At 54.1% G+C, this 15,613-nt stretch overlaps 1 protein-coding gene across 2 annotated transcripts in view; it reads left to right on the top strand.

Annotated features, from left to right (window-relative positions):
- CACNG4 (calcium voltage-gated channel auxiliary subunit gamma 4) overlaps window positions 1-15,613 on the top strand; it is a 54,196-nt gene that overhangs the window by 31,555 nt on the left and 7,028 nt on the right. Inside the window, exon 2 of one of the 2 annotated variants that reach the window (XM_059670050.1) lies at window positions 12,638-12,721. The exons of the other annotated variant lie outside the window; for it this stretch is intronic. Within the exon in view, the coding sequence (XP_059526033.1) occupies window positions 12,638-12,721 (84 nt within the window). The remainder of the gene's footprint in view (window positions 1-12,637; window positions 12,722-15,613) is intronic. 2 annotated transcript variants of the gene reach the window in all.

Here is a 15,613-nt window from a genome sequence, read left to right as displayed (position 1 = left end):
CTTATGATATCCCAGGCATAGTGGCATTCAAACACTTGTTTAATCCCTCAAGCAGCCTTTGGAAGGTTTTCCCATTTCTGAGCCCCATTTCACAGATGGGAAAAATGAGGCACAGATCAGTTCATTAGGACCCCAAATCACAAAGCTAGTAGGTGATGACAGAGCCAGGACTCAAACCCAAGTGGAATGATTCAGAACCTGCCACCTCTATGGTATTCAGCCACAGGATGATCTAGGTATCACCTCAACTGGTCGCCCTGCATGGAATACTGCTTTGAGAAGCATTTAGACCAAGCATGTCAAACTCAAAGGCTAACATGGGCCAAATAAACAAGGCATGCAGGCCGTAAGTTTGACATGCTTGACTTAGACTGTGATCAGGGGGAAAAGGACTGTAATTGATTAGCAATGTCTGCTCTGAACTTGAGGAGGGAAGAGTCAGAGCTCTGCAGGCCACTCAGGCATCACAAACCTTTGTTGATACTCTGGGTGGGATCCTTCTTTATTATGGGGCTGCCCAGTGCGTTGTAGGATGATTAGCAGCATCCCTGGTTCCCACCCACTAGCTACCAGTATCACCACCACCCCCAGTCCTGACAATTAAAACTGTTTCCAGACTTTGTCTCCTGGAGGCAAAATTGCCGGTTGAGAACCCTTGCAATGGGGGATTGGCAAAAGAGCACTGAACTTGAAGTCAAGAGAACAGGGTTCTAGCTTGGCTCTGTCACCATGGAAATGGCCCTACTCCTCCACAGGCATCAGGTTCTTAATGTGTCAAGTAAAGGGGAAGAAGTGGATGGTCCCAGGAGCCCCTTCTAGAAGCCTGTGGTTGCACACCGTGGTTCCCTTCCCTCATTCAGGCCTTCAGTTAAAACTCTCGGGAGCATACCTTTCCAGAGGAAACCAACAGAAAAGCCTGGAAGCTGCAGCGAGCTCTTTGACCCCTTGGAGCTTCATATTTGCTCCTTATTAAAGGAGAGAAAGAAACAAAGGGGAAAAAGCATTCAAATCTTGGTACTAAGATTTCCTCCAAGCTGCAGTTAGCAAGCAGACACGAATAGAAAAATCACAGAGACAATAACCGAACACCCATTTCTCTGTGTTAGGAGAGAAAACCAACTATTGGTTGGGGAAATCTCCCCAGCTCCGTTCAATTATGAACCTCGGCAGGAAGCCTGGAAAATCCCGGCTTCTCTGCAGCCAAGGGTTGGAGGAGGCGGAAGGCGGGCGCGGTGGGTTCTTGAAGAACTCACGGTGAGAGATGAGGGATGGCGGGTGGTGAGAGCGAAGCCAGGATCCTGCCTCCTGTCGAGGGCCAGGATTGGGGGGGGGGGGATGGGGGCCTCTGGGACCCTAGAGCTGTATCTGAGGTCTTCCCAGCAGGCATCCCTTGCGATGGCAGCACCATGTGGGAGGAGACGTGGTTCCAGGGCTTGGTTCATGGGCCACCCCCGCAGGTAGGAAGACTTTTTCTTATTGGAATGGAGGAGAAGTCGCCACTTCTGGGAGCTGTTTCCATGCTGACTCCAAATGGTCTCATTTCCTGTTCCTCCTGGGAACTGTGTGAAGTCCATTGACGCCCCACATTGTCCATCAGGAAACAGATGCTGTACAGCTAACTGGTCAACCAGTGCTTGCTTTCCCAGATGACTGACACCTCAAGAGGCTGAAACTCACAGGTCACACAGCTTCCACATGGTGCACGGGGACCGGCGATCAGCACCCCCATCCCACGATACAATGCCCCTTCTCCCCCATTGGCCCTGTAGTCTCCAGGGAGCCTGTGCCCATTTCTGTACCTTGTAAAAGTGTTGCAGGCCTGCCCTGAGGAAGGAAGTATGACTTCGGAGCCTGTGAGAACTGGGTTGGAAGCTCCTTTCCCTGAGGAAGGTTGGCTGGTTGGAGGTTAGGGTTCTCCTGGTTGCAGGCACAGAAATCAACTTCTTCTGGCCTGATCTCCAAAGAGGACTTTATTGGGTGTGGGAGGGTCCCAAAGCACTGAAGGGTTTAACAGCCAAGACTGAGGGAGGGGAGAACCAGGAGCTTTGTAGCCGGCCTCACAGACCACTGAGAATACCCCGTTGGTGAACTCCCCAACATCCCTAGTCCCTGCGTCTCCTCTGATCCAAATCCATACTCCCAAGAGTGCATCTGATTGGTCAAGCTCAGGACAGATGTGGGCTAGGATCTCAGGGGGAGGGGGGTGCGGGATCACCTATGTGAGGGACCCATTCCCACAGGTACACCTCAGAGGCACATTAAAGCCTCGATATGGGCTTGGCAGTGGGCAGATGGCCCACCCTTTCTCTCCCCATTTCCTGCCCCCTGAGTCACTGCCAAGCTGTCCAAGCACAGAATCCCTAGAGCCCAGGACAGTATAGAGCAGCAGTTCTCAACCTGTGGGCCGCGACCCCTTTGGCGGTCGAACGACCCTTTCACGGGGGTCGCCTCAGACCATCCTGCATATCAGATATTTACATTACGATTCATAACAGTAGCAGCATTACAGTTATGAAGTAGCAACGGAAATAATTTTATGGTTGGGTCACAACGTGAGGAACTGTATTTAAAGGGCCAGAAGGTTGAGAACCACTGATCTAGAGCGATGCCTCAGTTTATCAGACTAACTGATCTCCAGTTTCAGGTCTATAGAGATAAGAGTTTGGGGCAGAAATAGAGTTGTCTCTGGGAAACCTACTGCCTGGGGAAGGGGCTTGAACCAGAACTGGTTCCGGACAGACCCCATCACCTAGTGGACATTGAACCAGAGCCCAGCCCCACTGCAGCAGGTGCCACCTTCCTGGTGCTGATGACAAGGGTGGCTTCTCCCCCAAATCCTCCACCGTCCTTCCTCTGGGTTGTCCCATTTGGGGGAAACAGCCTACTGGACCTAGTTGTCACCTGGACTGCTAGAAATAGGAAGTGGCTTGGAGATGGAGCCCTCTGCCTGCTGCCTGGTCACAGACTAGAACTGAGGGAGGAGACTTGGGGTCCAAGTTGCTGTAGAATTCATCCTTCTCTGTCAGGTCTGAAATGCTGCAGGTTGAGGCCCAATGCTCCTCAGCATGGCTCTCTCCTTGTGAGTGACAGGGAGCGAGGGGGCGGCAGGCTGAGTCCAAGGTCCTGCTGGCCTCCTCACCCTGCACTCCTGGCAGCAGCGGCTACTGGGGCTGCCATGGCCCGTCTGACAGCTGCAGGAAGCTGCCGACTGAGCCAGAGTTTAAATGTGTTCCTCCTCACAAGGAGCTCCAATGTGAGGGGAACAAATGAAGAGAGAGCTTGTTAATCCTGGGGGAGTGCATCCTGCAATCTCCCGGCAGCTGGGCTCCTCTGAGACTAAAATAAGATGCCCAAGAGGCCCCAGGGTGGGGCCCTACAACCTAACAGGTCAAGTGACACCCCGCCAGGCTGGGAATAAAATCACAGACGTGCAGAGCCGAGAGAGGGACTCGAGCTCCTGGCATTAGCCATGAAGAGCCTTTCCAGCTTAAGGAAAGCTCACGGTGGCACCTTGGAGCCGGTGGCATTAAATCCAGTCCTTTTGCAGGGCAATCCAGGCCACCTCCCTGACTGCAGCCCCACCTACATTTTCCAGCCTCAATCGCCACCCCCACACCTGCTATTTTCCTAACTCCCTAACGTGCCTCTGTGTCAGAACCGTCGGACATCTAATACTACTTCCCCCTGGCTCTGTGAGCCCAGCCCCTTCCCAGAACTGCCCAGATGACCCATCCAACACTCAGGCCCAATTCTTTGGAACTCTGTGAACCTGCCACCTCCCTGTAGCCTGTGCCAGTCACTGGCTGCCGTGTTCTAAGGCGATGTGTGCACTCACCTCTCTAAGGAGGCTATACGTTCTTGCTGGCAGGACCCATGTCTTTGGGCTCCTACAGCCTGGCGTCAATAAATGACTGCTGAATTAAAAGGATGAGCAAAGGGCTGAGTGGATGAACCGTGTTTACATCAAAACGCAAGCAAGATCCTATAAGGACAACGAGGCACCTCAGTGATTCTCAGCAAGAAAAGAGCGTGTGTGAAACCCTGGTTGTCGGTGTGGTCATTGCCCAGGGACACTTTAGTCAGAAAACAGGCATGTTCAAAGGCATCTCCAAGAAACGAGGAGTTAAAAACTGTATTCTCACCGTGACAACACCATCAGGATCTATCCTTCTCAAAACGCTTTGACCACCAAGGGCCTCCCCTCGGCTCTGAAAGATGGTAAACTCTTTCCCCACTTTCCAGGCGGGGAGAAGCTTTCCTGACCTCAGCCCTGCAGCTGAGGCCAGGTTCCTCAGTGGAAGCCTTGCTCTCAAAGCGCTGGACCCCTCTTGCAGGCTTCTTCCCTCGGTCATCATTGAATGACTAGAAGCAGCAAGCTCCAGAATGGCAGGGACCATGTCTGTCTTGTTTTTTTCTTGTATTGTTGATTATGGCTGTAACTGAAATATGCCAAAACGTATAATGTCTTGAATGTAAAAGAAGTGGATTCATTGTTCATGGAATAGTGGGTGGTCCTCTTCATAGCAGATTTCCTCCATAATGGGATTCAGGACCCAGGTCCTTTCCATCTTGTGGCTCCCCCATTCCCTGTGGCTGGTGGGAATGGTGGGGGGCAAATGGAGTTGGTGGGGGCACATGGAGTTGGTGGGGGCACACCAACTTCTCCAGAGCCTTATCCAGAAAGGGCACACATCACCTCTGCTCACACTCCATTTGCCAACCCAGTCACACAGCCACATCGAGCTATAAAGGAAGCTGAGAAACAGTGCAGCCCTGTGTCCAGTAAGAAAGGATGGGAGTTATTAGTGAGCAGACACTCTGCTGGATCCCCAGCATCTAGCACATAACAGGAGCTCCATGAATATAAGTTGGGTAAAGGAACTGAAGGTCATAGTGGCTTAACAGGGTTTCAGCCGGGAAAGTCCAGCTGAGTCCAGGCCGCCTCTCCAAGCCTGGAGTTTCTTTATCCGACAGCCTGCCTAGCTGCAGCTGGAGAGAGGCCAGCCCTAGGAGGACGCCAGCGGATGCCAATTGATAAATCACAGCTATTAGGAGTGTTCTTTGGAGATAGCATAGAAGTCAATGAATTATGAGGGAGAGCTCTGAGGGGGGAATTACGGGGAGCAAAGAGCTCGAGGGTTGGGAGAAGCATGAAGCCTGGGTTGACAGCAACTTGGAGCACTGGCCTGGATACCTAGCTGGGCATCGGCTCCGAAACCTGTGTGATGAGCTGAATTGTGTCCCTTCAAATTCTTACATTGAATTTGCAGGGACACAATTGAAGTCTTACCCCAGTGCCTCCCAATGTGACCTTATCTGGAGTATGGGTCTTTAAAGAGATAACCAAGCTAACACGAGGTCATTAGGGTGGAGCCTAATCCAGTATGACCGGTGTCCTTATGGGAAAAGGAAATTTTGGAGACAGACAGACACACACAGGGAGAACGCCATTTGAAGATGAAGACCAAAATCAAGGTGATGGTCCCACAAGCCAAGGAACACCAGTGATTGTCAGCAAACCCCCGGACGCTGAGAGGCCTGAAACGCATCCTTCCTCAGAGCCCTCAGAAGGAACCAACCCTGCCCGCACCTTGAGCTTGGCCTTCTGGCCTCCAGAACGGCGAGACCAGGTATTTCTGTTAGTTAAGTTCTTTGGTACGGCAGCCCTAGAAACGAATACTCCTGCTTCTTTGCACTGGAATGAACTTGGCCAAGTCATTTCCATCCTGGCCTCTGGCCCCTCATCTGCAGGCACATCGAAGGACAAGAACTGGGTCTCCCCAAACCAGGCCCACCGATTGCCACTGTCTTTCTTCTTTTCACACCTTGCTGCTCCTTTCAGGAGTGGCCCCTGCCCACTTAGGGTCTTCCAACCTCGGGTGACTCCATGGAGACTGTACCATCAAAGCCCATCTGAGCCTGTCATGTGAGACCTCAGCCCAGCTGCTGCACCCCATTGCTGCTCCCTACCCATGCCATACTGTCTGACTTTCTAGAACACAAGGCCGGCCTACCTGCACACCCTCTGCCCGAGCATCTCCATCTTCCAGTGACAGGTTAATTCAGCCTCAAACATCAGCCAATGCCCTTAGCCCAAGAGTTTTCCCACCAATAAAGCGTGTCGGGCACCCACATTCCCCCATCATGCTCCAGCCAATCAGAACTACATGTAGCTCAGAGAGCACACTATGTCCTGCCTCCAGGGTAGGAGGGGTAGGGGCGCACTCTGAATTCGGGTGGCCTAGGTTCAAGTCCTGGCGAGGGCACCTAGTAGCAAATAGTGTAGGGTTGTGACAAAGGTGACAGGAGTTCATAAATGTCAGATGCTTAAAACTAGTGCCTGGCATATCATAGGTGCTAAGTAAATCCTTGCCATCATTCTTTTTGTGAGATAACACTCTTCCCCCAAGTCTTCACCCACCAACCTGGCCAAAACCCTGCCACCCCTCAGCTCTCCACCTCCTCCATGCATGCCTCGGTCCTTTCTGGAGACATACAGCCCTCCAGTCCTGCTAGTCCATTCCCACAGGAGGTTAAGGTCAGGACAGGGGCCAGGCTCACAGATAAGCAGCTCTAAGAAAACACCGGAGGGGAAGTCATCCTGGAAAGTGATTGGCACTGAGATGGGGAGCTCCTCCCAGGTTCCCCACTTTGAGATAAGGACTTGGTCCATTTGGCCCTTGGACCAGGGCCGTGACTGGCATGCAGTGACCCAATGTACAGTAGGACACAGCCACTTCACATGATTACAAAGTTCAAATTGATAGCCATTTAGAAAAATATGTTGTTTTCCAACACAGATGATTCACATGAAGCTGGTGGAATGTCTGGCCCCATGTGGTTCTCATTCTCCCTCCTCCTCCCGTCTGAGCGGCCCCAATCAGCCGCTGGGCCCCTTCTGGGACTTTCCACTCCTCCAATTGACTGGGAGGATGGAAATGGTGAGGATATTTTGAAATCCCACACGGTTATCTGTTTGCAGATGTGGGCCCACACCTGAGGCCCCAACCTCAGCTTTGAGCTCAGCCTCAAGTTTGGGATAGGAGCCCCGGACCTAAAACACCTCCAACCCCTTCCCCTGCCTGCCTGCTCTTATCACCACCCGAAAAGAGACTGACAGTCACTTATTTCATCTTTCTGTCTTACCAGTCCCCCCAGAACGGGGGCTTAGGGCGATGCCTACCTCAGACCTGTAGCTCCAGCGCCGGGCACAGTAATGTGCTCAGTACAAAGTGTTGTGGGAAGGACGGTGCAGGAAAGCCCCACGCAGCGCCCTCTTCTCCTAGCCCCTTTGGCTGTGATTCACATCCTGTCCTGGGGCCGGAAGGGGCGTTCCACGTGGGCCTCCTTCTCCAACAGCCCCGCCCACCCCCAGCTGCCTCCACTGAGGCCTGGAGACACCATCGGAGAGCATCTGAGAGTCCTGGTCAGTCCTGGGGAGAAAGACCAGCGGCCCAAGGGTTTCCTGGAAAGGCAGCGTCAGGATGGGGCTGGAGGAAGAGATGAGACTTCGAGGAGCTGGACTCCAGGGGCCACACGCTGCCACGTGCACCCAGGTGTCCCCTGAGCGGAGTCTTTAAAGTGGGCAAAGACTTTCCTTTGCAGTGTCAGGGAGATTGTCTGATCGTCCACAGCTGGGTCTCTGCAGCCAGGGTAGTGAGAACAGGTGCTTCAACATCTCTAAGCCTCTGTCTTCCGGCTTCAAAAGAGCCTTATTACAAAGATGAAATGGGCTGATGCATTGAATGTGCCCAGCGCATGAGCTTTCGTCATAGCCTGGGCAGGGCTTGCATGCAGGCGGTGTTTATTGGGGGGTCCTCCTAGGGATGGGCACGGGGGGGGGGGAGGGCTGGGAGGAGTGGAACTGAAAGAGAGGGAGCACCCGTGCAGGAGTGGCCCTGAGTTGATCATCCCTTGACTCGGTACTGCTGGACCTGCCTCCCTTAAGCAGGTGGAGTGGATCTACGCCTGGAGGACGGGAGCATTTATCCACCAGCTCCCATCCTCCTGCTCGAAGCTAATCCCTCGAGCTTTTAGCGTCCACACACACAGGTGCAAGGCAGCGCCCCTGGGCCATCCACCCAGAGCCATGGGGCAAAAAGCAAGAAATAACTGAATCATGGCTCCGCAGGTGCTGCGAGGGCGGAGCTGGTGGCTGCATCAGTGAAGGCTGGAGTTAAAGGGGGGCAGAGAGGCGCGGCTCGGGGTGTCTGTTCGCTCTCAGTAGGTGTCCGCAGCTGCCGGTTAGAGCAAGTGAGGAGCACGTGAACTCGTGCTTGTGAAATGCAGTAAAGGGTGACGCAGATGATCACCATTATTGTCTCCCTCTAGCATTCTTTTCTCCACGGTTCCCTTCGTCACGACAAACCTCTGAGGTGGCCCATTGTGGGGGCACCCTTGGATGACTCACGGGGTGACCAACTCATCCCCGTTTGCCTGGGATTTTCCTGGTTTTACCTATGTCTTTGTTCCCTGAGGCCTGGTCATCCTAGCTCAGGGCATGTAAATACGGGCATGACCTCAAGACACAACCAGCCCAGCCCAGAGGCTCACACGCTGCAGGCACACCCTCCCGGCACCAGTGTTCACATTCCATTCACCTGCTTTCACGTCCAGGCAGATCTGTGCTCATTTCAGACACACCACCACCCTTCCCCTCAGAATCACAGATTCGGTTTCCTTTCCTTTAATAAGCCATATTGATTCATTTTCATACATCGTAGAAGACTCCAAAAATACAGAAAAATCTAAAGAGAATTTTAATTCGCTCATAACCCTATCACCCAGAAACGAAACACTGCACACACTTGAAGATATTTCTTTCCAGATGTTTCCTTTAACAAAGGTGGTTCATGATGTAGGTGTACATTCCTACACTCTTAGGGCAGGGAGAGCTCCCTCTGGCCCAATTCCTGAATTTGGGGTGTTGTTGTTTTTTTAATATTTTTGATTGATTTTTAGAGAGAGAGGAAGGGAGATGGGGAGAGACAGGAACATTGATGTGAGAGTGGAACATCAATGGGCTGCCTCCTGTAGAGATGAGGTTAGCAAAATACATTGGAAGAGATTTGGAACAATCGTGTGTATACCCAGGCTAATGTTTCAAAACCTGAGTTTTATTTTCAGATCGAATGTATAAATATATGGTTTCCTCATGTCTGTCAAAGCGTATTTTCCTTTTAGCATTACCAGTGTTGGAGCAAGATTTATTCCACTGGTCCCTACACTATTCGTTTCCTTCTAGGATTTTCAGCAACTTTTGGATTAATATCAACTTATGGTTCTTTGGGTTAATATCCAAGATTGAAAACACTCAGACAACTCAACAAAAGGAAGACAAAATCCAATTGAAAAATGGGCAGAAGACCTGAATAGGCATTTCTCCAAAGAGGACATACAAATGGCCAAGAGATAAATGAAAAAATGCTCAAAGTCACTGATCATCAGAGAGATGCAAATTAAAACCACATGAGATATCACCTCACGCCGATCAGAATGGCTATCATCAAAAAGATCACCAAACAACAAGTGCTGGCGAGGATGTGGGGGAAAGGGAACCCTAGTGCACTGCTGGTGGAAATGCAGACCGGTGTAGCCACTATGGAAAACAGTACAGAGTTTCCTCAAAAAATTAAAAATAGAACTTCCATTTGACTCAGCAATCCTACTTCTGGGGATATATCCTAAAAATCCCGGAACACCAATCAGAAATGACATTTGCACCCCTATGTTCATAGCAGCACAATTTACAATAGCTAAGATTTGGCAACAGCCCAAGTGCCCATCAGTAGATGAATGGATACAAAAGTTGTGGGACACTGACACAATGGGACAGTGGTTCTCAACCTTCCTAATGCCGCGACCCTTTAATACAGTTCCTCATGTTGTGGTGACCCCCAATTTCATTGTTACAAATTGAACATAATTAAAGCACAGTGATTAATCACAGAAACAATATGTAATTATATATGTGTTTTCCGATGGTCTTAGGCGACCCCTGTGAAAGGGTCATTTGACCCCCAAAGGGGTCGCGACCCACAGGTTGAGAACCGCTGCAATGGGATATTATGCAGCTAAAAAAAAGGATCTCTTACCCTTTGGGACAGTGTGGATGGACCTAGAGAATATTATGCTAAGTGAAATAAGCCCGTCTGAGAAAGACAAATATCACATGATCTCACTTATTTGTGGAATCTAATGAACAAAATGAATTGACCAACAAAATAAGACCCAAGCCCATGGAACAGACTGACATACCTTGATGTGGGGTTGGGAGGATGAGAAGAGATAAACCAAGAAAACTTACATATTTACATGCATAGCCCATAGGCAATAAGGTGGTGAAGACCTGGGATGGGTGGAGAGGGGCTGGGAGGATGGGAGTAAAAGGGGTGTAAACGGAAGACATCTGTAATACGATCAACAATAAAAAATATACACAAATAAGCAATAAACAGGTTTTCTTAAAAGTAAGATCTATAGGTATTGACCTGGAGCAATGTTTGTACATATTGTTCAATGAAAACGAGCAGGTTTTAGAGTATAATTCCATTTTAAAAATAAGGGTATAGGCATTCTCGAAACCCGTTCACCAGACCCTTATAAACCGAAACATGCAGCTCTCATATGAGCCAGCATTTGCACTCCTGGGCATTTATCCCAGAGAAATGAAAACCGAGGTTCCTCCCAAAACTGTACCTGAAGGTTTATAGCAGCATTATTAGAAATAGCTGGAGTCCCGGCCCATGTAGCTCAGTTGATGGGAGCATCGTCCCGTGCACCAGAAGGCCATGGGTTCAAACCCCAGTCAAGGCACATGCCCAGGTTGTAGGTTCCATCCCCAGCCAGGCCAGTACAGGCGGCCCACAGGGCCTGGAAAATGCTTGCTCTGAGTCGGGGGTATGGGAGCCAGGAAGGAGAGGAGGGTGTGGCTGGCCCATTCTGCCTTCTGCGTTCCCCACCCCTGGCCATCCCAACCCAGCCTACCCTGGTGCTCTCGCCTCTTGATCGCAAACACTTGGGTTCTCTGCCAGCGCCCTCACTCACTCACGAAAGAGTAAGCACTCGCCCAGCAGAAGGTGTGTGATTTCTGGGTCCAATAGCAGCGAACCTGCTTAGAGCCATCACCAGGGGCCAAGAAACATCTAAGTGCCTTTTATGTATTATCTTGTGCCAAATCCTTAGGCGACAAGGCCTGTGGTTATCTCTGTTCTACCGAGGAGGAGACTGAGGCAGGTGGTAAGTTGTGTGTGTCTGACTTAGCACGGAGAACACGGTCAAAGTGCATAGAGACCCTCTGTCCCTCACCACCCCTCACCAAGCCCGCCCGCCCACCCACAAGTGGCCCCCGAGGCCTGAGTCCCGTGGGCCTGCAGGAAGCAGGGACCTTACCCAGCACCCTAGCTCTCCGGAGGCAGCAGACGGCGGGGGAAGCAGCCAGGAGCCCGGCTAATGGGTAAACGACGGGAGGGCAGCGTGCCCATGCCTATCAGCGGCTGCTCCTGGTTAGACGTGCGGAGAGACGGACGCTGGAGTGACGCAGGCCTGCCTACCCACTCTGTGAGGTCAGGCTGAGCTGCCGGGGCCAGCAGGGCGCTTGGCTGCAGCTGCAGGACATGTAGTGGGCCCAGCTGGAGACCTGCCCCGCCTGGCCCTGCGGGGCGGGGCGGCAAGATGAGCTCCTTGCAGGAGCCGGGAGGCTGCCCCGGGTGTGAGGGGTTGGCTGGCAGGGCCGGGCCAGACACCCTGTGTGCACCCCTCTCCACAGTGTCCAGTTCTGCCCTGGGTGTTCCCAGCCTGGGGGGGGAGGGGGGCAGCAGGGGCTGGAAGAGCTGGACAGAAGGTTCTGGAAGGGAGGACTGCAGTCACTAAACTACCCACGAGTCCTGCCTCCCATCTAAGAAGGTGCTTCTCACAGTGGGGAGGGGAACCAGGTGATCAGGAGATGCCCCGGCCTTTCTGGAAGTTTCTCTCGCTCCATGTTCTCTTCCTCCCATCACCCTGAATGAGGGGATTGCAATCTGTTGTGCGGATTCAGCGTGTACCTGGGGAAGGGACTGGCCGTACCTGTGTGTTTGAGAGAGGGGAAAATACGGACAGACAGACACAGCCCCTCTCCATACAGCCTGCAGCCCCCTCCTCAGCCCCAACTCCTCCCCCTACACAGGCCTGCCAAGCTCCAGCCTCACCGACCTCCCCTCCCCTCCCCAAACTCGCCAGCCCCGCCCGCACCCTGTCTCCTCACCACCTCCTTCTCTGCCCAGAAGGCTGCCTCCACCCAGTCCCCGGTGGCAGACTCTTGGCCATTTTTTCAGACGTGGCTTTGCTGTCCCCTTGGGTTGGGGACCGTACGTCCTGCTTGCCCAGGTCAGCTCCGCTGGAGGTCTCTCGTGCCCGAATAGTTATTGATGGTGTGGCCTTTCACTGTAAATGGACGGAAGGTTCTGGAATGGAGGACTGCAGTCACGAAACTACCCATGGGCACCTTCCCACTGCGACGCCTGAGCCTTTCCTCTCTCTCCGTGCCCAGGGCCTGCCCAGGGCCCGGCACACGTGCAGTGACCAGGTCCGGGGTGAGTGGGCGAATGAATGACCCCCTGGCACAGCTACCATGTCCTTTCCCTCTTGTTCCCTCCAGGGATCTACAAAGGGCACTGCTTCCGGATCAATCACTTCCCAGAGGACAATGACTATGACCACGACAGCTCGGAGTACCTCCTCCGTGAGTGTCCACACTCCTTGCTTCCTGTGTGTGGGGGGAAGTCGGTGGCAGGTGGGCGGCTGGGCTGCAGGAAAGACGGGGTCCGTGGGGGTGGAGAGGGTGCCGTTCTCTGGATGCGCTTGCACTCCCTTTCTGAGTCGGAGGATGGAGTTTTGTCCTGCGTTGCCATGATGTGCTGGGGATCCCATGGAGTTACTTGGCTGATAGGCCCATGCCTGGGGAGACTGAGGCCTGGGGAGAGCAGATGAGGGGTGGGCGTCCCCACTCCTCGGGGCTGCTGTGTGTGGCTAGCTCAGAGGAGCTGGCTGCTGCCGCTGGGCCTGGCTGGGGCCAGGAGGCTAGAGATGCAGGCTTGCCCAGGCCGAGCGTCCCTGGGGGACGGTGACACCCGAGCACATTCCCCTGCCAGTGCTGAACCCGCCCACCCCTCCCCACACACCAGCATTCTACCCTCCAAAAGTCAGAGTAGGTGGCACACTAAGACAGCCTGCTGAGTGCCAGACAGCCTGTAGGCGAAGGCGAGGAAGGTGGCAAGAGCAGCCTCTGATACCTGGGCCTTAGCTGTCTTCAGCACAGACGGTGGAGCCCCATGAGCTGCCCCTTGAGCCCCTGCCCTCCCGTGTCCTGTGGCTAGGCTGGCCCCAGAATGGAGCAAGTCACCGCACATACTGAACCCGAAGGACCAGCCCAGCTCCACATCTCATCCCTCGGCCTCCCTGGGAGGCAGCGGCGGCCGCAGCCAGGGAAGGGGCCTGGAATGGGAAAGGCAGCGCCGCTTTGAAGTCATTTTCCCTTTCACATCAGCCCAGACACACGTGGAGCTGCTCCCAGAGGCTCCCCCAGGGCCTCGGGTCCACTTCCTTTATGGAGAATCGATACCAGTGTCCTCGGAGGAGGCACCAATCACTCGGCACCTGCTTGTGGATCTTTCTGTGTGTTATTTTCTAAGAGGAAGGATTTGAGTTCTGAGTCATCTGGTGAAATAGAACAGCGTGCTATTCTATCCCGTGGAGCCCGGGGCCGTGTCGGGCTGTGCTGGCCAGGCCCAGAGCCTGAAATAATTCGGCCAGATCTCCCTCCCAGCCATCCTCCCTCATCTTCTGCTCTTCCTCTCCTGTCCCCTCGTTCTGCTTTCTGGGGGCCAACACTGAAGCAAGCGGATGATATTCCATGGGACAGCCACGAATGGCTGTTCAGGTTGCCCAACACTCGCTTAGACTATGGTATCAATGTCACCTTCGAGATGCACAATGGGTGGCCTGCACAGCCATCCGGGGCGGCCCCTGGTGCTTAGCCGGCTGAGATGGCTCAGCTCAAAAATCCGCCCTGACTCAGAACTTGCCCTTGGCTGCCCGACGCAGGGCCAGCAGGTGGTTCCTGAGGCTGCGAGTGCGGGTCTGCCCCCGTGGACCCACCCCAGGACTGCAGGAAGGAGGCCCTGGAGAAACAGACCACACCCTCTCCACGTCTGCCTGGCACGCTAAGGTTGTGGGCACTGGTGCTGGTTCTCCCTCTGCACCTGTCCCCTCATGGTCCCCAGGGCTCTGGGACCTCTTCCTGGACTGGCCTCCTGACACCTCAGCCGGGGGCAGATCACGTGGCTTCCTGAGGGCCCAGCACAGGGTGAATGAAGGGCGTGAGTGCAGGGCTGTTGACAGAGGTGTGGGCAAGGTTAAGGGATGGTGAGCACACCAGGGCGAGCTGCAGAAGGAGCCTGTACACTCCGGGGCCGGGCTGGTGGAGGCGGCGGGGACTGGAGGAGGGAGCCGGGAGGACAGGGCAGGAACTGGATGCAGGCACCTCCTGTGCAGCCTCAGGAGGAGCCAGGGAGGGGCTCTCGCCTGCACGCTCCTCCCAAAGCCGGAGTCCAGAACAGGATGGAGACGTGAAATGGGCATCCAAGGGGCAGACCAGGACTGGGCCACAGACTCGCCGCCCAGCCTAGGGCTCCTGCTGCCCTCAGACCCCACCCCCTACCCCCCACCCCTCCGTGGTGCCCCTGGGTTGGGCCCCAGGGCTGGGAGGGCCCAGCAGGGATTTTCCCGAATAGAAGGATGGTGATGGCACAGCAGCGATGGAAGCTAGTTGGGAAGGAGGAGCTCTCCTCAAGTGTACGCTCATGAGGACGCCAGCCAGGTCATTAACGAGCCCAGAGACGCCCCAGGAGGAGAAGGGGTGACCGGTTTGGGGCAAAGACAGTTGCTCACATGATTTACCTGGGCCGGATGGACGGCTCTGAGCCAGGCCTGACCTCAGCCACCTGAGAGGCGCCGGGATCCCTTCTCTCCACCCCTCTGAGCCCTTTGCAGGATGAGGGCGTCCAGGGAACCCCGATCCTGGCTTCTCTGGCCGGCACTGCTCACAGGCACGTCTCAGAAACCCACAGGAAACCTCCTCCCAGAGCCTGCGGCTGCAAGAAAGCAGAGGGAGGAAGAGGAGGTGGCGGAGAGAAGAGCTTCATTTAATGCCCCGAACAGACCCCTGTCTGTGAGGCAGGGCACACAGTGGTGTGCTCACAGAACCGGAGACAAACGCCGTCTTCAGAGGCTGGAACTCCGCAGACCGGCTCAGCTGGCTGAGGAGGCCGCGCCTGCCAGCGCTCCCTGACTCCCTGTCCCTGCCAGGGCCACCAAGGGCCCACGTGGCGAGGTCTCTGCTGGGCTGGGAGACAGGCAGGCCCAGGGGCAAGGCCGAGCTGGGCTCCTCTTCACGTCCTCCTTCCCCTCCTGCCCTTCCTTCTCCTGCCAGGTGCTAAGCAAGAGGACCCACATCCCCAAGCCCCTACTAAGTGCTTTATGACCCTTATTCCGTCAAATTCTCACAGCAACCCTCAGGGGCAGGCTGCATCCTTTTCTGAGAGCTTCCATAATAAATGACCACAAACTGGGTGTG

This window comes from Myotis daubentonii, chromosome 16 (genome assembly GCF_963259705.1).
Source record: "Myotis daubentonii chromosome 16, mMyoDau2.1, whole genome shotgun sequence".
Lineage (NCBI taxonomy): Eukaryota > Metazoa > Chordata > Mammalia > Chiroptera > Vespertilionidae > Myotis > Myotis daubentonii.
Note: the sequence above shows the minus strand (reverse complement) of the source record. Positions and strands in the feature narration are given on the sequence as shown.